At 47.3% G+C, this 23,566-nt stretch overlaps 1 protein-coding gene across 5 annotated transcripts in view; it reads left to right on the top strand.

The window, feature by feature from the left end:
- svep1 (sushi, von Willebrand factor type A, EGF and pentraxin domain containing 1) overlaps positions 1-23,566 on the top strand; it is a 46,683-nt gene that overhangs the window by 3,871 nt on the left and 19,246 nt on the right. For 4 of the 5 annotated variants that reach the window (XM_061763386.1, XM_061763387.1, XM_061763385.1 and 1 more), the window contains exons 3-23: positions 6,400-6,655; positions 7,793-7,969; positions 13,649-13,807; positions 13,909-14,088; positions 15,000-15,179; positions 15,905-16,099; positions 16,176-16,294; positions 16,368-16,497; positions 17,441-17,548; positions 19,174-19,305; positions 19,854-20,045; positions 20,156-20,277; positions 20,354-20,459; positions 20,560-20,736; positions 21,114-21,347; positions 21,420-21,581; positions 21,748-21,909; positions 22,367-22,528; positions 22,962-23,050; positions 23,149-23,245; positions 23,330-23,443. In XM_061763386.1, coding sequence (XP_061619370.1) covers positions 6,400-6,655; positions 7,793-7,969; positions 13,649-13,807; positions 13,909-14,088; positions 15,000-15,179; positions 15,905-16,099; positions 16,176-16,294; positions 16,368-16,497; positions 17,441-17,548; positions 19,174-19,305; positions 19,854-20,045; positions 20,156-20,277; positions 20,354-20,459; positions 20,560-20,736; positions 21,114-21,347; positions 21,420-21,581; positions 21,748-21,909; positions 22,367-22,528; positions 22,962-23,050; positions 23,149-23,245; positions 23,330-23,443 — 3,253 coding nt within the window. Of the gene's footprint in view, positions 1-6,399; positions 6,656-7,792; positions 7,970-13,648; positions 13,808-13,908; positions 14,089-14,999; positions 15,180-15,904; positions 16,100-16,175; positions 16,295-16,367; positions 16,498-17,440; positions 17,549-19,173; positions 19,306-19,853; positions 20,046-20,155; positions 20,278-20,353; positions 20,460-20,559; positions 20,737-21,113; positions 21,348-21,419; positions 21,582-21,747; positions 21,910-22,366; positions 22,529-22,961; positions 23,051-23,148; positions 23,246-23,329; positions 23,444-23,566 lie in introns of those variants that run through there. The other variant, XM_061763389.1, reaches the window with a different exon arrangement.

Raw genomic sequence — 23,566 nt, 5'->3', positions numbered from 1 at the left:
CCTGTTCGCACACTGTCTGCGAGGTTAAATGTGACCCGTGGTCATGACATTTGAGGTGGCAAAAGTACACACACCCTGTATTTAAGCTGTGGGACAGATAGGCGTGTAAAAAAAAAAAAAAAAAAGCCAGGGGCGAGCAAGTGTTTTCTGCTAAACAGGCACATTTGATTTTGAAAATGAAAAGATGGTCCAGATCATTTAAAAATAATAATAATAGTAAAAATGTCCACAGCTCGTGACCATAGGTCAGGGTAGGAACGTAGATCGACCGGTAAATCGAGAGCTTCGCCTATTGGCTTAGCTCCTTCTTCACCACAACGGACCGATACAAAGTCCGCATCACTGCACACGCTGCACCGGTCCGCCCGTCGATCTCCCGTTCCATTCTTCCCTCACTCGTGACCAAGACCCCAAGATACTTGAACTCCTCCACCTGGGGCAGGATCTCATCCCCGACCTGGAGAAAGCACGCCACCCTTTTCCGACTGAGGACCACGGTCTCAGATTTGGAGGTGCTGATTCTCATCCCAGCCGCTTCACACTCGGCTGCGAACTGCTCCAGTGAGAGTTGGAGATCACGGATTGATGAAGCCAACAGAACCACAACATCTGCAAAAAGCAGAGATGCAATATTGAGGCCACCAAACCGGACCCCCTCTACGCCTCGGCTGCGCCTAGAAATTCTGTCCATAAAAGTTATGAACAGAATCGGTGACAAAGGGCAGCCTTGGCGAAGTCCAACCCTCACCGGGAACGAGTCCGACTTACTGCCGGATACGCGGACCGAACTCTGACTCCGGTCGTACAGGGAGCGAACAGCCCGTATCAGGGGGTTCGGTACCCCGTACCCCCGAAGCACCCCTGAATAGACCTTACCAGGAAGGTTGAGGAGTGTGATCCCCCTGTAGTTGGAACACACCCGCCTGTCCCCCTTCTTAAAAAAGGCGACCACCGCCCCAGTCTGCCAATCCAAAGGCGCTATCCCCGATGTCCACGCCATGTTGCAGAGGCGTCTCAACCAGGACAGCTCCACAACATCCAGAGCCTTTAGGAACTCCGGGGGAATCTCATCCACCCCCGGGGCCTTGCCACCGAGGAGCTGTGGCACTTAAATACTGGAAAATAATGTCAATGGCTGGCTTCTTGGTTCGAAAGAAAATTCGATCCAAATCATAATTTCACGTGATTCTCCCAGTTGAGTCACGTGGCGTCTTTTAACACGGGTTAATAAATTGCAGCTTTGATGAATCGCTCCAAGTACATTTTGGAGTGACAAAAGGCACAAAATAGTTTGCAAATGTGTTGTCTCTCAAGAGGATAAGAAGAACCAAGCCAAAAGAAAATCATTTGCAAGAAGTTGGGGAGGTGCTCTGTCAGTAGTGGCATGCTTTTAGCGAAGTGCAAGTGAGCCTTGCGCTTGTACGGAAATCAGGAAGCGCTAGTTTTAGTTTTATGAGATTGCAACAGAAATAGTTTTGTCCACTTTTTAAGAAAACGCACCATCAATAGTCGGTCTTCTTTCTAGGAAATAGCAACATCAGTAGTTGGCAAATGTGTTTTCTCACGAAGGGGGGGGGGAAAGGACCTTGGCTAAAGAGCATCCTTCGCACGAAATGAAAGCAAGGTGCAAGTGTTTGATTCGGCTCCCAAGGGCGAGGCCGGACCGTGATAAAATGATAAGACGGGGCTCTGTTTCCTGTCTCGGCAAAGCGCCGCTTCCCGCCATCTCGGCCTTAATCGTTTCCCGCCCGCTCGCGGTGTCGCCGCCACGCAGCCCGCTGTCCGTCTGGTCCTCGGTGTCCGGGATGCTTCACCTCGCCGCGATAAGAGCAGACACGGGGAGTTAACGATCTGCAGAGGGAAGTGGGTCATAGGTCGAAGCATACGTCACCGGTATACAGCACCTCATAAATCTAGGAAAGCGTTCCAAAAAATCAGGCTGGTGGACGGCGAGAGAAAATGATCTCAACAGCCAGGATGATCCACTCAACCGAATTGTTTGACAAACGATCGTTCCTTCACGGGACTCCCCGCTCCCGCCCTCGTTTCTGAAATGGATGCGGAATATTTTCCAGAAATTCGGGCCCGCTTTCCAGCCACTGAGCGTCTCGAAAGAAAGGACCCCGTGGCCTCCTCATTCGTGACTGCGCAGATTCTTTCCATCATTTCAGACATTACATTGCCATGTGTTTATTCCCTGGAAACGCTGCGTTCGACGGTCACCCGTGACAACGTATAAGCAGTAGAAAATGAATGTCAGATAGTACGGATGGTGGGAAGTAACCAAGTTACTTGCGCTATTTCTCAGGTAAAGTGTTCCTTCAAGCATCTGCCGCCCCGCCAAAGGTTCAGAATGGCCTTCAGATGCCACAAGTTGCTTTAAACTCCTTAACTCACTTCAACATAGTTCCTTGGTTCCAAAGTAAGTTCTTGTAATGCTTTGGCCTGGAAATGTGACTTAGCAAATGCCAAACCGCAAATATGCGGGCGTCCACTCTCCTTTACTATAGTATTTATTTTTGATTTAAGTTAGTAAGAGAGGGAAGCTATCTTTTAAGTCGATACGTTTTTTGGGTTTTTTTTTCCTTGTGCCAAGTTATCATAACAGTGTCTATACTTTTTCAATGTGACCTTTTGGGAGTTGAGTCACTACTTGTACTTTTGCTTTTAGTATCTGTTTTTGTACTTCAGACAATCTAAGATACACGATCCGCCTCTGCTCCCCGCCGTCAGCACGTATTGGTCTGGAGCTCTTTGAATCGTGCGGCGGGGTGCTGACAGACGGCCAGGTAAGGCGCAGGTACGCGCGCTGCGAGGTCAGCAGAGTTCAAGCGTCGCCGTGGCCTTTGACCCGAGGAAATGGAAGCCCATTAATCCATGTCAAAGTGCTGGACTGTTGCCGATCCGTGGAGGTAGACGACTAGAAGTCAGCGGCGATTCGTGGAGAGCCTCCAAAGTAGAAGCGCGGCTGGTTTGAATTTCTTGAAAATGATTTTTGAGCGCAATAACACGAGAGGCCGCAATTTCCGGAGAAATCGCGTGGGAAAGCTGAAGCGTCGACACTGAACTAAAATGCGAAACGTAGAACGTGTGACTTGCACTTGGAATGGTTTGCATCCCTCCAAAAATTGGAAAAAGGAGGTAAATATCGAAAATAATAATGAATTGGATACTAAGTCTCTAAGAGGAGTATGCGTTTGACGGACCACCGGAAACGACGAGAGATTTGTGTTTTATGGAATTACGAAGTCACTAGTCGGCCAACCTAGAGAAGGGACACGGTGTCACACCAACACCTTCCACCGAGTCCACTTTTGCACATAAACGTCCACAATCATCAGCCACCCGAGGCTTAAAATAGAGCGCCGCAATCGGTAGGCCAGCCTGCTCAAACGCCGGGCTCGTACGCGGGAGCTGATAAATGAAAGCCAGCGAAGGTGTGGAGATGAGGAGACGGGCGTATACACGGACGGGTGTGAGCGCCGCGGACGCTTTGAAGACAAATACTTTGTTGGCAGGGTCAGGGGGTCGCCGAAGGAAGCGGCTGTCGGTGGCTCTCGCGGCGTGGCCCGCCACCTTCAGTTATGCCTGGCATTCATGGTCGCACCAGATTCCACCTGGTCGTCATGTGAATGTGCGCCATACATTTGCTTGCCTTCTTGTGTCCACTCTTCGGATCCGGTTCACACTGCCGCTGTCGTCGCCCTCGGTGTCCCAAAAGCGATCCCTTTCACACCTTACGTCTTGGCAACCGTCTCACTCCCCGAGACGCGAGCACAAAGCTCGCATCTATAAATATTGTGAATTCGGTTGGCACTCAACCGAACTAGCGGACTCGGTCATACTCAATGGAATGTTAGACTTAGATTGTGCGCAATGTTGTTCAGTAGCGCCGCCGGTGGGTGGAGAGTTGCGTGTTGACGTTTGTCTGACCGAAAGCAAGCCGAGAGCAGAGCAGATAGCCTGTCAAAATAAGCACTCTCGCTTCCGAAACCAACGGGGACGGCGGGGGCGGCTTTTCTGAGCGGATGTGGTCAGATTGCTATTGCGGGCTTTTGTTGTTGTTTTTGGATCGTGGATGCAAAAAAACCAAAACAAAACAAAAATCATAATAAAATGACCACGTCTGTTGCCACGCCGGGAGTTTGTCGATGTTTTCACTGCTCATGCCTCCAGGCCTGTTGGTTGCTTTCAACACTCTTCTAGCACATCCTCTATCATTGTCTCCAAATCACACACACTGATATGCGCCCGTTGCTGAAGGCTTGTTATCGCTCCCTCGGACCTGCGCCAACTCGGCCCAACGCGACATCCGAGAAATGCACGGGAAGCCTTATGTTTGTGTGAAAATTTTACGTTCAAGACGTGTATGTTCTATCATGTTCCCCGATGTTTTTTTTTTTTTTAGATTTATTTTTCATTATTTGAGAATTGTTTTTTTAAAAAAAACAGTGATTGCTCAAAACGTATTGTCTTTATTGCAAGATGTTTTTTGAGAATGTTTAGGGGTTTTCACTTTGGATATTTTCTTTTCATTTTTCAAGAAAATATTTTTTTATTTTTCAGCTCCCAATAATAAAAACAATTATTGAAAATAGAATGTTTTGCTTATTTATATATAATGTATTTTATTTTTATATAATTACATTTTTATAATGTTTTTGGAATATTTTCTATATTTGTTTTTATTTTTATTTTCAGTTTTTGATAATTGTCACATTTTTGGGAACTTTTCTTACATGTAATATTGGAGGAAAAAAGTCGAATGAGCAAAAATCAATTTAGGAAAGTTTTTTTGGAAAAGCACAAGTTTTTCAGAAAAATGTTCTTTTTAAAAGATGTTTTTTTTAAAATTATTTTTAAAAATTCTTCCAATAGTGTTTTCCACAAGCAAGAACACAAGCTTTTCAGCCCCATCTCAGACACATCCCTTTAAGACGCAGGGATTCCTTAGTTTACTGCTATTCTTTTGTTTGGCGCATACAATAGCAATTTAAACCCCAACCGGCGTCATTCCAAAAAAAAAAAAAAAAGGCCTTCACTTATAATTTGCTCATTTTCTTCGCACTTCTGTGGGTTAAAAAAAAAAAAGAAAAGAAAAAGCACGAGCTGTGTTTTTGCCTTTTTGTTTGTTACATATATTTTGGGCACATGAGCTTTTTGTTTAACAGCAGTGTATTTTTACATTTTATGCACAGCTGTTATAGCAAACGAGTGGTACCACGGAGCGCCCGGTTCTCCCGAATGCAACGGTGCGACCAGTTGCGCTGGCGGTCCTCCTTTTCCTCCCTCGCTCCCTCGCTTCGTGGCCTCTGTAATTACGCTCCTCCTGCCAGAGGCCGCTTGATGTTTGGCCAATTAGACAATAAAGACCAGAACTTTCTCTCCTTTACCCCGTCACACCCTTCATATCCTTCTTTCCTAGGATTGGGCCCAGAATGCGGGGAAAATCAGTTCTTGTTTTCAGAGGTGGCCAAAGTACTTTCACGCTGTCCTGAAGTAGAAACACAAGATACTTGTGTAAAAAGTACTGATTCGACTCCTAGTGCTTGAGTACAAATGTTTACTGTCAGTTATTTACAATGCAGCGTTCCCCTCAAGCCCCTGCCAAAGAATCTGGAAAATCTGGGTGTGACAGACGCGCGCCAAGGTGGTTTAGAATTGCCTCACTTTTATCGAATGAAACTCCTCAACTCATTTGCACCTAGTTCCTCGGCGCCAAGATCAGTTGCCTCCCGACCGTCAGGCCGCTCCAGGTTCCGCGGTCCGCGGCACAGCGAGAGAATTTCGGCTTCTCAGACCCCTGAAAATAAATGCTTCACCGAGTCGGACGTCCCGTCTAATTGCACGGGGTGGATTGTAAATGCGGGCCTCCACTTAGTTTAGGAACTGTATCCGCGTCTGCCCAGTGTTTTTGGGCGGTTCTCTGGCTAGCAGCTGGCTTTTCTGTCAGAGAAATCACTCTAGTTTTAGGCCATTCTCTCATTTTCTCTCACCCCGCGCTCCTGCTGAGGTCGGGATTTGAAGAACGCTGGAATTGAGGGTTGCTTTTAGTGGTCATGTGTGACGTTGTCCCATATCGCTAAAGCCTGGGATAATATAACAAGCAGTTTGTGTAGCCTCTCTTTTTTCATTTTCTTTGGTCCTTGTCCTCATTGGGGCGGCAGGTGAGCTGGAGCTATGCCAGCTGATTTGGGCAAGAGGCAAAGTCGACCGTCTTGTTCGCCAGCCAATGCAGGGCACATATAGACAAACACCCAAAGGCAAATTAGTCACGTTCATAGTTTTGGAATGTGAGAGCAAGCTGAAAAACCCCCAAAGTCACACCGCATTGTCCAGTTTGTGTACTGACTATCCAATGTATTTCCCATCGAATGCGTTTCTCTTTCTGCCCGACAGCAAATCCTGCGACATTCCCGCGCAAATGCAAGCAAGGTCATCTTCCTAATCACTGACGGCTACTCCAACGGCGGAGATCCTCGGCCCGTGGCGGCGGCTCTGAGGGAGCGCGGCGTGGAAATTTTCACGCTGGGCATCTGGCAGGGCAACATCCGGGAGCTGCACGACATGGCCTCGCACCCCAAGGACCAGCACTGCTACCTGGTGCACAACTTTGCCGAGTTCGAAGCCCTGGCTCGCCGTGCGTTGCACGAAGGTGCGAGATCTGACAAGCTTTAGCATCTGACCGTTTTTTTTCTCCCCCTTTTGTAGGATGACCCAAAACAATTTTCCATCTTTTTTTATGACAGAATTCTTAGGATGAGCTAACCAACTTAAAAAAAAACATCTGTTAACCTACTTGACGGACTTAAGGATCGGATTGCGCCTCTGCACTCTTTCCATTTACTCCTTGAAGCTATACAAGATCACTTCACAGCTGTGCTGCCATCAGATCTCAATGAGAAGCTAACATTTTCAATTGGTTGAGGTGTGTTTTGCCTGTTAAGCAATTAGCTCACGAAGTGCAGCCCATTTTCTGCCTGACGTTAAGGAGGAAATCCCATGATTGGCGACAGTATCCCAGTATCGGTATCGGTGCCCTACTGTACATCTCGTCAAATCGCGCCGTACCCATTACCAGTTTACCAGGCTGTCATGTACTACACTGTCCTGTCCTCCCTAATGTGCAGTTGTGTGCAATTTGGCAGATAGCGAACAGTTCTTCCAAAAGAGTCACTGTGTGCTTGCTTCAAGCTGTTTATTGAAATTCCCGGTGAAACTAACACAAAATAAGCAGAATTGCACATTGTGCTGGATATTAAAGAAAATACATAGCTTCCACTAGCGCTCGCTTAATGCTAACCAGTAAAACCAGAGATCACTTTTGACCTTCATGAAAGGCTGTGAATACTGTCTGTTCCTAGTCTTTTATTTTTAATAGATTTGCAAAAATCTCCCCGAAATCTGTTTCATGTTGTCATTATGTGGTGTCTTATGTAGAATTTTTGAAGAAAGAATAATGGATTTAATTCATTTTGGAAAAAGGCTGTAATGTAACAAAATGTGGAAAAAAAAAAACCCTATAAATCACAAGCATGGACTTGAATCCAGGCCGTCTGAAGCCCCGGATTGGGCAGACGCAGTCGTAAAGATCAGAGGCAGACGCAGATAAGGCCGTGAGAACCAAAAAGCAGCTCTGGCCTCGCTTCCACTTCTTCGTGAAGTCGGCCAGGGAGCCTCAAAGCCTTCTCGGAGGCTTTCGGTCACACGCTCGGCCACTCGTCGCGTTCGTGGGAATAAGACATCTTTAGGTTTGATGTCTCGTTTTAACACCTCCGCCTCGTTTCCCAAGATCTCCCCACGGGCAGCTACATCCAGGAGGATCTGTCCCGATGCTCGTCCTTGTGCGAGGCCGGCCGGGACTGCTGCGACGTGATGGCCAGCTGCAAGTGCGGCACGCACACCGGACGCTACGACTGCATCTGCGAGAAGGGATACTACGGGAAGGGTCTGCAGCACGAGTGCACGGGTAGGTAGCCCGAAAAGGCTCGGGACTGAACTTTTGTCTGTTTCATCCTCACGGCCGAAAACGTCAGCAAAGCACGATGTCAGTGGTTCTCCAGCCTTTTACACCAAGTGCCACCATCATGCCAACAGTGACATACAGTAGCATTCTAGTACTGTTCATCAAAAACAAGATACTAAAGAGAATATTTAAGTATATTTCATATTATTGTTGCCACTGTAACATTACGCGGTTTGAAAACAAACCGCATAATGACCATCAAGTCCTCAAACTGTAGATCTGCGAGCTAGCGGGCTTCTTGAGGCCCTGTTTTGTGTTTCCGCGGCGGCGGCGGCGCACTGCGACTCCACACACGCAGGTGGTCTCGTCGTGTTAAAGGTTGCATCATGTTCACTGCGTTTGGGAGGCACAAACTCAGCGTGCGTGTGTGTTGCAGCGCAATGACTAACAGATGCAGGAACTCCAAATTGAGTGATTGAGTAAGTGTTTCGTTTTGAAAGCTAACTTTGATACAGACACACTACATGCCAATGTTTTCCAACGTTTATCGACTCGAGGCGCATATTTTAAAGGAGAAAAACATAAATGTCACAAAAGGTACATACAGTACAGTAAATCCCCCACCAGATTGCGGTTCGCCTACCGCGGAATTTTCTGTTCGACACACAGTGGTACCAACAGACGAGTTTCTGTGGCTTTTTGCGTCACGTTGCGAGCCACGGAATACAGTATAGTCGTCGGTGAAAATAAATGAGCCAAACCCACCGCGAGAAAGAGTAGACTGTTCCCTCATAATTGACGTGACAAGCTGAGATTCACACCCTCATCTTTATCTTCGACCCGAAAATCTGCGCTGATCTCAAATCCAACGCGATGCAAATGCCGCCATCGACTGGCATCTGTTTGTCATTGCGGTTACGTAGACGCTTGAATGTCACAGACGAGCTGGGTGAGACCGTCTTCCATGTTGAAAAACGTACTTGACAAATCAATGTCGGTGGCAGTAAATGGTTGAATTCCAGTTGATGAATATAAATGTCCACGGCAGTTCTGACTTAAGTACCATTTTTTTGTTTTTTTTTTAATAAATGAACTCCTCTGCACACAAAATGATTTCCCTATTTTATTAACTTACATAGTGCTCATACTGAGAAGAATGGGGGTGGGGGCGGGGGTATCAAGTTCCATGTTGTTTGGGTTGACATTTCTTTTGCTAATGTTGTGGACTTAGTAACAAGAAAAATGCAAAGTTAGCTCATGATAACAGTGGAAAAAGTACACCTCACTTTCAAGTTTTGACTTTTGATGGAGTCAAGACTGAGGCTCAGTTTACCTCAAGTCGGTCTGGCTGAAGCAGAGCTTGTTGTGTGGATTCTGGCTACTCTGCGTGCGTCACCGGTCAGCTTTTTTGACAGGCGCAGCAAAACACTGCTGCCAGAGTTAAGCCTCCCCCTCCTCAGCGTGGGCGTATGTGTGTGCGTGTGTGCGTGGCGGGGGGAGATTCAGGTGGGTTTGCCGTCTAGACTCTGAGGTTTGCGGTTTTTTTTTTTGTGTGTGTTTTTTTTTTGGCTCCCCTTTTCCAAAAACATACAAGAACATCAGTCCTGTCAGTGGGGCCGTTATTATTATTGACCGAGCAACTTGGTTGGAAACCAGATCCAAATCTCCACTGTGTACGGGAGTTTTGTTTATAGACCCGTCCGCGCCAAGAGAAACAGTCTCATCCAAAAAAACACAAGAGGAATTCCAGCAGATAAAGACAAAAGGCGAGGCCCCGTTCTGACAGTTTGCGGGTAATGCTGTTGAGCCTGAACTATCTTCGATGAAGAGGACACGAGAAGTGGGTCTGTGGCCTGAGAGTCAAACGGGGTCCGTGACCTCTCCTGGAACAGGAGGGAATGACAGGAGCTCTGGATTATGTTCATGGGGTGTCATTAAGCTTACTCAGTAGCGCTGCACTGGAAACTTCAGAAATGTGCTCGGCACAAACTTCGGGTGGACATGTCTGCCGTAACAGGACGCACCAAAAAGTCTCAAAGAACCATGTCTGAAATTGAACACGTGTTAGTTTGAAGCAGCCACCTCGGGGCCAAATCGTGTGAAAAGCATCGATGGACCTGCATTGGAGGGTCCACGTGGTGGTTCAAAGTGAACATTTCCGAATCGGGTCTCGTTTTGGTCCACCGCTGCCGTCACACGGATAAAAGTGGCCTTCTATTTTCAGTCATTTACAGTTGGATGCTGTAATAAGTCAGCGGACTCGCTGTTACCGCTCGCCTGGGTCAAGCTTCAATTGCCCCCGCAGCAGCAATAACTGCAAACTGTCTGGACAGCGTGTCTGTCTCCTACCACCTTCTCGTTTCTTCGGGGGTCGCAAACGAAAGCCTCATTCGGACATCTGGTCCTGTTCTGCTGTGGGAGATAAAACGCAAATCCCCCCCCGTGTTTAGCTACGAACGCGGGGACCCGCGTGATAAAGAATAGATAAAGCGTTACGGAAAGCCCACTCCCTTCATGAAACGACACAAATAGGTTTGTAAACGGCTTGAATTGATGCCTCCTGCTGCTGTTTCTTCTTGTTTCTGGGTCAGGGCTATAAACGCGCCCTCCTCCGCCGGCGAGCGTGAAAAACAAGTCGGCACGGACCAGCCGGCGAGTTTTCCATCCTTTACGCGGCGAGTCGAGCGTGTCGCCAAGCGCGCCGGGCATAAATAAGAGGCGAATTCAACACTGCGCAAACACCCGGATATGATTCCGAGCCTCTCAGGCTGAGGTGGGCAACGTACCATCCCGAGGCGACATATGGCGGCCTCAGTTCTTTAATTGCCCCTACGATCGTTTACACGATGGAGAGTCTTGTAATATTTGTCCCTCTCCGAGTCCAGTATTGTCTCCCAGCTCCACGTCTTGTCATGTAACTCCGAGTCATTGGGTGGCGCAATCCCTTTTCAAAGTGTTTATTTACACCGTGCAAACCGAGGACGCACTGTTGGCCTTTTTGTCACTTATTTCCCAGCACACCGCCATCTATAATCAAACTCACCAGACTGGAGAGCTGCCCGTGTTTGTACAGTTGTTCAGCGGTTGGCCTCAACCTCCCCGACGAGTCCCCGCGTTCCCGTAGTCTGTAATAAGCGAGCGAGACGTGCAGTCTGTCCTTGGGAGTCAGCGAGAGGTATCGTCGCTCTAGCGATGAGCTCGGGATTGCTTGCCGTCCTCCTTGAAATTCCCTTTTGTTGTGCGTGGGGATAGAAAATGGGCATTGTTGCTGGTTCCCTCTCCCTGGATACTTGGTAGGGGGTCCAACATGTCAAATCACACCAGTGTCACAGGCAAAGTATATACCGAAAAACCAGCTTTTTCATCACTCCCCCGTGAATGTGTTTTGCGGGCCAGACTGGACACTTCCACTGTCTATTTATGCACATATTGAGTCTCAGTCGCAAGTGGGACGATCGGTGGAACTGGAGAAGGGGGCAAATGGTTTTTTTCATGGAATTTGGCCCCAAAATGGCTGCTTCAAACCAAAATGGCTGACTTCCTGTTCAATTTCATTCATGCGTCCTGTTATGATTGAGCGATTGGCGAAACTCGTGTCTGGTGCTAATTCTTCCAAACTTCCTGGCCCCTTTTTCATGGAACGGCAGGTTTTTTTTTTGTGTGTTTTTTTTTAATACACTCTTGTTTATTTTCCTATTGCGGAAAGGTTCGGAACGTATCCCTCGCGATAAAGTGGATTTCACTGTATATTTGTATCTCGATACTTGTAGTACTAGTGACTTTTGATCCATTCCTCTGGCCTACGTGTTCTGGGAAGCTCTCAGATTAGCGGTCCACGCTCAAACGGTGAGATGGCAGAATTTCGATTCCCCATCTGGAATCGGCCGGCTCCGGTTGCAGAATAAAATAAACCAGATGATGACTCGGACCAGATGTGCAGACATATTTCTGTCGGTAACATGAAATTGTGAGATTTGCTGCCTTGCAATTAAATAATTTGTGTCGAAGATAAGAGGTGGGAAGCAGCGTGCGTAATTGCCCCGTGTGGTTGGCCGTGCGTTTTCTAGCATGTGTTTGTGGATTTTGTGGGAGCGAGCCTATCAATGCACACGGCGAGCGACGAATGTGACCCTCTGAGATGAAACCAACCTCCCTAAGTCGGTCGCTGCGGTCCTCTGAATAAACCTTTCGTGTTCGTCCCAGTCTTTTTTTAGGCGGGTCTAATCCAAACGTTCTCGTGTGATTGTAACGTTGGCTCCTTGCTTATGAACTGGCCTGCACTTTGTTTGCGTTTTCTTTTTTTTTTTTTTTTCTTTTTTCTCTTCGCGTCCCACTTCTTGCCCAGAAAGCGATTACCCCGTTCTCGTGAAATCTCGTCTAAGGTTAGCCTGGCGAGCTGGAGTTGCTTATCTCTAGTATTAAACGTATTTGCCCAGCTTTTTAATAACCCCAGCGCCTTTGAAATAATGCCGATCGTTTTGGGATTTTCACGATCCCAGGAGAATCGCATTCTCGATTGTTAATCGCGTTCACTGTTCACGATGATCAGGTTTTGAAATCAAATGAGTTGACTTTGCTGACTTTCTACTTCTTAACGTGATAAACGAACGCTACCCGTGTCACGCTACTGCACAGTATGTCTACTCATACATTTTTTCCCGGAATTTAACGAAGTACAATATCTTTTTTTATTGTTTAATGAAAGAATGGGAGGCAGTCAAACGTCGTTCTGCTTTCTGCTCATCTGCCAGTTGACGCCCTACTTCCTCTCTAAATAAAGACTCCGATGTTTGGCTGCTGTGTAATTCCGAGCGCCGCGGCGTCCAAGCGCAATTGCTGCGGATTCATTACGTGGCCTGTGGCGTGCTGATACGTTTCGAAAGCAAGTTCATTCTTTCGTCGTTCATCACTTCCTGCTCCTTCCTCCCATCTTGGCCCGATTCCTGGCGGAACGGGCCAGAACGTCTGCTCTTCCGGAACTGTGTGTGGATTTGTGTGTGTGCATCCATCTGTCTGTGCGCATCCTAAGGCAAAACATGCAACCTTTCAGGAGTTTCGGCCCCAGTTGGATGCTTCCAACCAAAATGGCCGACTTGCTGTTCAATTTCAGGCATGACATTTTTTACCGCAATTTGCGGCGGTCGGTGAATTCACACAAGTGCCTTTTGAAATGGCTTCCGCTATAAATGACTTGTCGTAAAAGTGGCATGTTGAGTATTTACTCTCCATCTTTCACATAAGCTTCATGTGGAAACATTGCAACTACTGTGAATTCGAAATGGGCTGGAAGGAAAACTCATAATATGTCTCATTGCTTAAGGCCTACAAATCCCATCAAATCTCCCCTGTGGAGAGTTTTTTTTTTTCCCCGTGTATTTTTCCATCTCCCGAGCATGTTTAAATATGCGCGTGGGTGTGGACTCGCAGAGTTTATGACTGCCGATATTAAATTGTACAAAAACAAAAAAAGACAAAATGGGGAGACTCTGCATCCGGTTTTTAATCAGAAGTGTTATCCTGAAACTGATTTTAGACCAGGCACCACAGTGGCCTAGTGGTCAGCACGTCTGCCTCAGTTGCTACATACAAAAGGAATGAATAAACCTTTCTGAATATCATTAACTGTTTTTTTCAGTATGTCTGGTGATATCATTCAGGGTCTCCTCCTTTTTTTTTTTAAAGCATGCCCACCCGGCACCTACAAACCAGAGGGAACGCCCGGAGGTTCGAGTACCTGCCTGCCGTGCCCGGACCAGCAGCACACCTCCCGGCCTGGCGGCACCTCGCTCAGCGACTGCGTCTGCAAACCGGGCTTCCGGCAAGTGGACTTGACCTGCCAGGGTAACCGGAACGATCGGTCACACGTCGGTGTTAACCGCTACCAACCGCCACATGATTGATTGATTGATTTCGATTTTTTGTGGTTGTATTTTTCATTCCAGTGGTTCATTGCCCTCCGTTGTCCCCGCCGCAAAATGGCTTCTTCATCCAGAACATATGCAACAATCACTACGACGCGGCCTGCGGCGTCAAATGCCAGCCGGGGTTCGACGGCCAGGGGACGGGCATCCGGCTGTGCCGGGCCGACGGCACCTGGTCGGGCTCGCCGGCTTCTTGTAAACGTAAGCAAAAATACAAACGTCAGTCAGCTGGGATAGGCTCCAGCTCACGCCTACAGAAAATATGAAACAAGAAAACACACGCAAAAAGAGTTGAGTAACCGCTTTGGGTGATTTTTATGGGATTTCGCTGAAAAGTCCCTACGCATTGAACATTTATGAGAAGTTATAAAAAAAAAAGAAAACGTGTGTTATCGTGTCAGTTTCACGAGCAGCAGACAGACCGGCGTTACCATGGAGACCCCCTCCCTCGGGCCTAAAAAGCTGGGAGGTCGTCCGAACATCACACACGTGAAGCTGCGCACTCGGCAAACCGATGCCACGTCGAAAGTGACGTTTTCCGCATTCAAAAAAAAAAACTCCCTGACGTCCTCCAGAACATTCCTTCCTCTTGGTGTGTCCTTCCTCCTTCCTGAGCTCCCTCTTTAATTGGACCCTGCCTACCTTTTCTTCCCCCGAAACATCTGCGGCGCAGAAAGCACAAGAAGCAGTTTCGGTCCCTCAGTCTGTCTCAACACATTCGACACATCCATTTTCTCGATCAGGCAAACGCAGGGCACACATGGACAAACGGCCATTGACATTCACACCGCAGTTACCTCTCAAAAGTAATCTGATGACTGAATACTCCTTCGTAAAGTAATATAGTTACCGAGTACTTGATTTTAAAAGTAACTCGAGTTCGAGTACAAGTTAGCAGCTGCATGAGGCGTACATATTAACTGTTGTTGGTACCCGCAACATTCGCCTGCTAAAAAAAAAACAAAAAACAAAAAAATACAACAACTGAGAATCTTTTGTGCGCAGGAAATGAATTCTAGAGGGTTACTTGTTGTTTGTGTTAGAATGTGTACGTGTGCAACTTAGCTGTGTTTGTGTTTGTGTTGCACGTTTATTTGATTTTCTTTGCGCAGTCCGCTCCTGCCCGCCCCTCGCCAAGCCCCCCCACGGCACCCTGAAGTGTAGCAAAGGCGGCGCCTCCTACAGGGCGGAATGCCAAGTGGACTGCAACCGAGGCCATCGAGTGGAGGGGGACCCCAAGATCACCTGCCTGGCCAATTCCCAGTGGAGTGGACCCCTACCTCGGTGTGTGGGTAAGCCTTCTTGTTCTGGTCAACAAGCCACAATGAAGCTCATTTTTTCCCCCCTTCGCTTGTAGAAAAAGAAAATGATCATTACAATATTCAAAACAGCCCCCAAATAATAAACCGATCATGTGAAAATAAGTGATTACTCTCGGAAAAACATGATCAGTCTTGTCTGAACGTATGCAAATACGATCCCGAATATATGAACGTTGAAAATATTCAGTAGTTTAACATCCTAAAATCTCCATTTGGCCAGTGTAAAGCACACTCAGTATTCGCAAAATGAGAGTTTATGGCCACCTCTCCTCTTTACGACACCCGGCTCGCCCGCTTCCTGACAGCGCTCCCCCAAAACGTGTCCGAGTCGCGGCTCGTTTGTTTGGCCGTCTCGGCTCCGAGTCATTTTGTTTGCACAGCGCGGTAACGCCAGCTCCTCAACCGAGATATTATGTTTTTCATCTACACATCGAAATGGAGCATATTTAATGTCAGTTTCATCTAGACAGAAATCGGGCTTTTTTTTTTTTTTTTTGCCAACTAATGGCAACGTGATATCATGTTGCAGTTCAGACAAAAATAGTAGTTCAAATGTTTTGAAACGCGTTGCAATGTGATTCCAGCGTGCGGGAGATTAAATGCTTTTCATGCCCTTAAGTGCGTTGCATCAACTTGAGCAGCAAGCGTTGCTAACGCGTCAGATGCATCTCACTACCTGGCTCCCTCCCTCCCAGAGGCGCGCTGCCCCCCGATCGGGCCGCTGAAGAACATCCTGGTGTCGCCCCCCGGCTGTACGAAAAGGACGGCCTCCCCGGGCTCCGCCTGCATGTTCACCTGCCGTCAAGGGTACGGTCTCCAAGGAAATAGGAAGGCGGTGTGTCTCGGCTCGGGGAACTGGACCGCGAATGTCCATAAGGCGACCTGCAAAGGTATTCCGTTGCGTGCGCAGCGACCCTGCGGTAGGCCGCTGACCTGTCCAGACATTTTTGCGCTTTGCGTCTGCAGATATCGAGCCACCTTGGATCCAGTGCCCGGAGAGTATTGTCGCAGCGACGGATGAACGGCGCAGCACCGCTCACGTCGTCTGGAGCGCGCCGATTGCCACCGACAATTCCAAAGAGGAGGTTCGAGCCCCTGCGGAAATGGTGTAGAATGTGGGAAAGCTTTCTTTCTGAAAAGCTGCCGCTCTTCCTCCAGGTGTCGGTGCAGGTGAAACCGGTGTACACTCCCCCGCAACTGATCCCCATCGGAACGGAGACCATCACCTACATCGCGGCCGACCACGCTGGGAATCAGGCCAACTGTTCTTTCACGGTCACTGTCATTGGTAACAGTGTTTCCCAACCTTTGTTGAGCCAAGGCACAGCTTTGACAACTGTGTTCAAATCAGTTGAGGACTTTTCATTGTGACAAGTGGCGCTTTTCTGCCGTTTTGTGGCATCTGGGGTTCAAGAAACTATGTTAAAGTGAGTTGCGGAGTTTCATTCAAACAAACTGGTGCTTTGCCGTCATCTTGTGGCATGTTGGTGCCAAGTAACTATGTTAAAGTGAGTTGAGGAGTCCCATTTACACAAAAGTAGTGCTTCGCTGCCCTCTGGTGGCATATTGTTCCCGAGAAATTATGTTGAAGTGAGTTGAGGAGTTTAATTTCGACAAAAGTAGTGCTTTGTCGCCATTTTGTGGCATCTTGGTGTCAAGGAAGTTGAAGTGAGTTGAGGAGTTTATTTTGGACAAAAATACTTGGTACATTTTGGAGTCATGGAAAAGAGAGTGGAGGAATTTAATTTCGCCCAAAATAGTGGTTTGCCACGATCTTGCGGCATCTGTTGGCAATTATAAATATTCATTTTTTTTGTATTCACAGCAGGGCTCGACTATTCGTGGGGGTTCATTGTTTGTGCCCTGTGATTGGCTGGCAACCAGTCCAGGGTGCCCAGAGTCCTCTGAAATGTTTGGAAAGAACCCTGGCGTCAGATTGCCAGTAAATGTAATCGTAGGCTGACATTTACAGGAAATGTCCTTCGATCTTAGTCACTCAGGCAGCTCATTCATCTCAGCAGGTGTAAAAAAAGTAAAAAAAACAGGGCTGTAATCCCAGTAGTCAGTGGAAAAAAAACTCCATGAACATTTCCATATGTTACGATGGGGGTGGAGCTGAGTTTTCTTTCGTTCGTTTTTTTTCATCGGAAACGTGCGTTGAAGTCCTCTGACAGCCTCCGTCACCTTCTGATTTTCGGACCTTTTTATTTTTCTGTGCGACCATCGTCTAGATACGGAGCCGCCGGTGATCGACAGGTGCAGGTCCCCGGCCGCGGTCCAGGCCGCGGACGCGGAGACGGCGGCGGTTTGGGAGGAGCCGCAGTTTTCCGATAACTCAGGTATGTCTGGCGACTGCACTCTGGTGGGTTCTTCTCTGCCACTCCCTCTCACATGATGGATAAACAAGATCTTTTCCACTGAGTGACTGGAAAAAAGGGGTCTGGTTTGTGCGTGTGTGTGTGTGTGTGTGAGAGACACTGGATGAAAGATGGATTGTAATTCTCTGAAAGAAAGAGAAATAGTGTTGAAGTGAAATTTGTCACACCAGTGCCAAAAACAGACTCTCTTTTGTGGGGGATTTTAAAAATCCCCTTGTCCTTGACCACAAACGTTTCCTTGGCCCTGCTCTAAATCGTTCACACGATTTTTGAAAAGCGCCTCAAATGATGTTCCCTTCGCATTCAAGGAGGTCACACGCACATCTGTGATGTTCATCCACTGTGGCCTGCGGAGGCCTTAATTTGCATCCTCTGCTTCCTGTCCGGATCCCGCTGGAAAGCGACGTGTCGAGGCCCCGCCGCCACGCTGACCGAGCCGCCTGCTGGTCTCAAGCCGCTGCGGTGAAAGATGACAAAACGCATATCTGCGCGGCCGCCGGCCGACGTCATTTACCGTCGTGCTCGCTGTGCGTTTGCCCAGCACGTGACCCGAGGTGGTTTAAACGTGTATCTGTACTTCTACTGAAGCACAGTACACTGTGAACAGAGATAGCGGTTTTCAAATATAGGGAGTAAAAGTAAAAAAGTCTAAAAAATAAATGCTGAAGTCAAGTACAGAGACCTAAAAAAAATATATATATATATACTAAAGTACAGTAAGTTTTTGTACTTTGTTACTTTCCACCAGTGCACGCGACAGACACAAACACTCTCACCTCGCGTCTCAACAAGGCCCTCGATGTGCTTCGGCGACCACCTGTCTGCAGCCCCCCCACCCCACCCCCCGCCCATGTGTAATAACAGGCTGCCTCTGCTTCCCTCGGGGGCCGCACGACGTCAGCCCGGCTCCGTTTCGACGTCAGTGTTTTGTTTTTCCAGGCCTGGATCTAAATATAGTCGCGACTCGCCAGACAAGCGCGCACATACGAGACGTATATTTTTGTGTGGGCTGGATGAATGAAGGAATGAATGGAAAGGGAGACCCCAGACGTGTCGCTACTCTGAAGTGCTGTAATGGGGCGGACGAGTCGGCATTCAGGTTTTACGACCCTTGCCCTTGAACTTATTTTTCTTCCTAGTCTACCGTGCGTATGAGCCAAGAAGGGCAGCCTCTCTACGAGGGACCGTCAGCAACATAATTCAGAAGTGGGCGTGGGCGAAAATAACTTCACTAGTGTACTTTTTTCTTTCTTTTTTTTTTTTACCTGCCCGACAGTGACTGAGAAACGCTCCCACTAATTCCCAGCTTCCAAACATTTTACTGAATTGGTCTGAAATTAATCTTCACTGACTACAAATAATGTAACTCAATTAAACTGTCTATACCAGCGACATATAGTGATAGGCAAAGCAAGGGTACGTTAGTTTGAACGCTTCTTAATGCATTTTTCCCTGAAAATTAAACCAAGTCTATGACTGCCCCCCGCAGGATAACAAGACTAAATTGAATGTTTTTGACCAAGTTGTGATGATGGATTGCGCATCACGCCGCTGTCGACTTGACTCTTTGTCTGCGTTTCTTCAAGGCGGCCGGCTGTCGGTGACCAGTAGCCATTCTCCGGGTTCACTGTTCCCGGCAGGGGAGACTGCGGTCCAGTACACTGCTACCGACGCGGCAGGAAACAGCCGCACCTGCAACATCACCGTCACTGTGCGAGGTACGCAATTCAACATCACAGGATACAGTGCAGCCGGAAAGTATTCACAGTACTTCTTTTTCAGTGTTGGGAAGATGACTTTGGAAATGTAGTTGGTCACAATTACAATTTACCCTGCTGAAAATGGGATAGTAGTGTAACTATTTCAATGAGCGCTACTCTCTCAAAGTAGGAGAACTAATTACATTTGGATTATTTAATTTTGAAAGAATGCATCAACGGGGCCCTTGGATGTTTCCTCGAAAAAAGTGGATTCAAACCATAGATCCTTATTTTGGAATTGACCACACATTTGTTCTTTACAGTACACAAATAATAAACTGAGAACAAAACCTAATGAAATGTAAACAAATAATTTTTTTTCTTAAATGTTCGTTTCATTATGTGTACAGAAATGTGGAAAACATGATACCATGTTTACCTAATGACAAATGTGCACAATTTAGATATTCATATGTCAAACCAAATAAGTGAAAGTTTCATAAAAAAAAGTCCAAAATTCTAAAGATGGAATATATATAATATTGTGAGCGTTTTCATTTGTCCAGGCACGACTTGTGAGCGACCGTATGTCCCAATAAATGGAGAGTTCATCTGTTTGGAGGAAGAGAAAGGTGTCAATTGTACGTTGCACTGCAAGCAGGGCTACAGTTTGACTCAGGACGCAGTGCACAGCTACTTCTGTGCCCACAACGGTTTGTGGGAGCCACCCTACTCCCCGGACAGACCCGACTGCTCTGGTTAGCGCACCGCGAGACGCTTAAACTGTTAGCTGGCTTGGAATGATGGAGGCCTGTAAGTCACCTCCCTGTTGAAATTTGTTGTTTTTATTGTTGTTGTTTTTAACCAGTGAACCGAGTGGCTAACAACGGGCTGAAGCCGTTTGAGATGCTGTTTAAAGCCTCGCACTGCGACGATGTAGACTTGGTCAAATCATTTACGGGGGAGTTGAACTCCAAATTGGGGAGCATGGTGAGGAGAAGCTACTTTGATGAGGTTTTTTTTCCCCCCAGTTTTTCTTTTCATGTGTTTTTTGTTTTTCTCACAGCTCCCAAACATTTGTAGCGGCGATGATATCACCTGCAAACTGGAAGTGATGTCACAAGGCAACTGTCTGGAGTACAACTACGACTATGAGAATGGATTCGCCATTGGTACGTATATTTTGCAAATACATATTGAACCTATGGTTTGGAGTTCGAATATTGACTCCGGCTTTCATTCATTTCCTCCCTCATGTCTCCTATCCCTCAGTACCAGGGGGTTGGGGTCCTCAGGGCACGCAAGACGATGCCTACTTTGAGTCGGGCTTCGCCACAGGTGCCCGCCAGCCCGCCAGAAGACAGCAACGTCGCCATCGGAGCAAGAGGCACAGAAAGATCAGGGGCCCCACCCGGGACCAGAAGATCCAGATCTTTTTCAACATCACAGGTAGAACAATTGGGACTTTCTGTGTTTAATAGAGTGCTACGAGTTTAAGCACTCGGTATCGCAAATCAACCTTCCCCATTGAAATGAATGGAAATGCCATCAATCCGTTCCAGCCCCCCAAAAACACGAACATTATTTTGTAAGGTGTAAGAAAAATAGTACCGTACAGCAGGGGCCGTTTATTAGGTGCCGGGCTCCCAGCCAGGCGAGATCAATTTCACAGTTTTGTAAATTTTAACGCAATTTCTACGAAAGACAAACGTGACACTTTTTGAAAAAGTCTGTGACTAAGCTGTCAAATCCGATAAATGTTGTGCCGCAGCAAAAGTTCGACTACGATGGCATTAAAGCTTCTGAACTTGGCCCATTTCCCCTAGCAAGCGTCCCTCTCCCTCTGTCGAGGAACGACTCGATCGAGGTGGCCAATCAGAGGAGGCTCCTGCGAACCCTGGAGCAGCTCACCAATCGTCTGAAGCGAACGCTGGCCAGGCAGCCGCTGTCCAGCTTCCACTTGTCCTCGGAGATGATCGTAGCTGATGCCAAGTCGCTGGAGAGCAGGAAGGCGTTGCTGTTCTGCAGACCCGGCTCGGTGCTCAAAGGAAGGATGTGCGGTAGGTGGGCCGGTATAAGCTCCTCCGTTATTTGTTTTCCACCTCGACGTAGATTGTGCGCGTTGTTTACAGTCCAATGTCCGGTGGGAACGTATTTCTCCCTGGAGTATAATGAATGTGAGAGCTGCTGGCTGGGCTCCTACCAGGACCAGGAGGGTCAGCTGGAGTGTAAATCCTGCCCCGAGGGGACCTCCACTGCCTACCTGCACTCTCGCAACATGGCCGAATGCAAAGGTGTGCCACGTTCATGTGGAACTCTTCCCACTTTCTGAATTCGCATTGCAATAAAACAAAATGTGGTATGTGAATAGACACTGCTGTTGAAACGGTTTCAAATAGTACAGTATATTTTATTGCAGTTCAGTTCTATTTCACTTTTCTGTGTGAAATGTGTTTTCAGGGCAGTGTAAGCCTGGCAGTCACTCTTTGAACGGGTTGGAGATCTGCGAATCGTGCCCGCTGGGTCACTTCCAGCCGGGTTACGGCGCCAGGGAGTGTCTGCTCTGTCCTGACGAGACGTCCACTGTCACCCGGGGAGCAGTGGACCAGATGGAATGTGGAGGTGACAGCGCTCGCAAATGGACTCACGCTCTGTACTTGAGTAGAAGTACAAAAAACACTTCAGTCAAAGTAGAAGTGCTGATTTGACTCCTGCACTTAAGTACAAAAAGTACAAAAAAAAGGCCTTCCTTGAGTGCACTTGTGCATTTGCGCGACAGAGACTCTCCACGCTTTGCTTTTTCATTCACAGGCATATATAGTATATATGACATTATTATTATGAAACACAAAATGGATATGCGGTATTGGTACAGCTGCTAGAGCCTATTTTGACAAAGTAAAAAGTAGAAAGTACAGATATCCGTTGTCAAATGTAGGGCGAAAAACTAAAAAGTCAAGTGACGTAGAGATATGTGTTTATATATATATATAGATAGATATATTTACCACCACTGGTTAAAATGAGCCTTTTGTTTTGTCTCCTGCATTTCATGTCTGTCTTCATGTCTCCTGCGCAGTTCCATGTTCGGCAGGTCATTTCTCCCGGACCGGCCTTGTTCCCTGCTACGCTTGCCCCAGAGATTACTACCAGCCCGATCACGGACGCTCTTATTGCTTGTCCTGCCCCTTCCATGGAACGACCACGGTTACCGGGGCAACCACCATCCAGCATTGCTCCAGTGAGAGTCCAAGTGAACTCCTTTCACATATCTCATCCTCAAATTGCCAAATTCAAAGCTATTTACCTCCTCCGCCCACATTGCTCATCTCCAATTCTTCAAACTGTAAATGCAACTATTTATCACGTTCCAAAAGTGCCTACATCGTCACAACATTCCCAAATTAAGAGAGATTTTTCATATTTACTTCATTCTCTTTTTCTCATTCTGACTTCAAACGGTTCAGCTCAATCAGGACACAAACCGAACTATTTATCACATGACCAAAATTCCCACAATTTCACAGTAAAATTCCCCACTAAAGACCTGGGTTACATATTTACCTCCTTATGTCACATTTCTCGACTGATTCAAACCATTCCAACATCAAACTCACATTCTTACATTGATTGTACAAAAATAACATTTTCTTGTTAAAACGGATGTTCCTCAGGTTTTGGCTCCAGCTTTCTTCCCAAAGAGGAGAGTGTGACTGCTGCTCCAGAGGTCGAGGTCATCGACGACTACCAAGCCAGCAGCCAGGTCGGATGCAAGTTTTTTTTTTTGTTTTTTTTTTTTTGTTTTTTTCTCCCGAGCCCACCGTGCCATGAGTTGTGCCTGATTCCGATCTGTTCCAGCAGGTTTTCCATGAGTGTTTCCTAAATCCCTGTCAGAATAAGGGAACGTGTGAAGAAGTCGGCGCTGGCTACGTCTGCACCTGCATGCCTGGATTCACAGGTAAGCAGTCTTTTTGTGGGTCCAGGGAGTCCTTAGAGCGGAGAACATTTCCCAAAAAGTCCCCATGTCTCTGTATCTCAACAGGTGCCAAGTGTGAGGTCGACGTGGATGAGTGTGACTCGACTCCATGCCAGAACGGAGGCCTGTGTAAGGACGGCATGGGAGAATTCCAGTGTCAGTGCAAGCCGGGATTTCTAGGTCAGAGATTCTTTCATTTGATGCACGAGAGTATACAATTTACATGGCAACAAGGGCTGGGTGATATGGCCTTGAAATATTAGCTCCAATTTGTTTTTTGTAGCATAAAAAGCAAAATAATTC

This window comes from Phyllopteryx taeniolatus, chromosome 23 (genome assembly GCF_024500385.1).
Source record: "Phyllopteryx taeniolatus isolate TA_2022b chromosome 23, UOR_Ptae_1.2, whole genome shotgun sequence".
Classification (NCBI taxonomy): domain Eukaryota; kingdom Metazoa; phylum Chordata; class Actinopteri; order Syngnathiformes; family Syngnathidae; genus Phyllopteryx; species Phyllopteryx taeniolatus.
The sequence above is the reverse complement of the archived record's forward strand: the minus strand, read 5'-3'. Positions and strand labels throughout refer to the sequence as shown.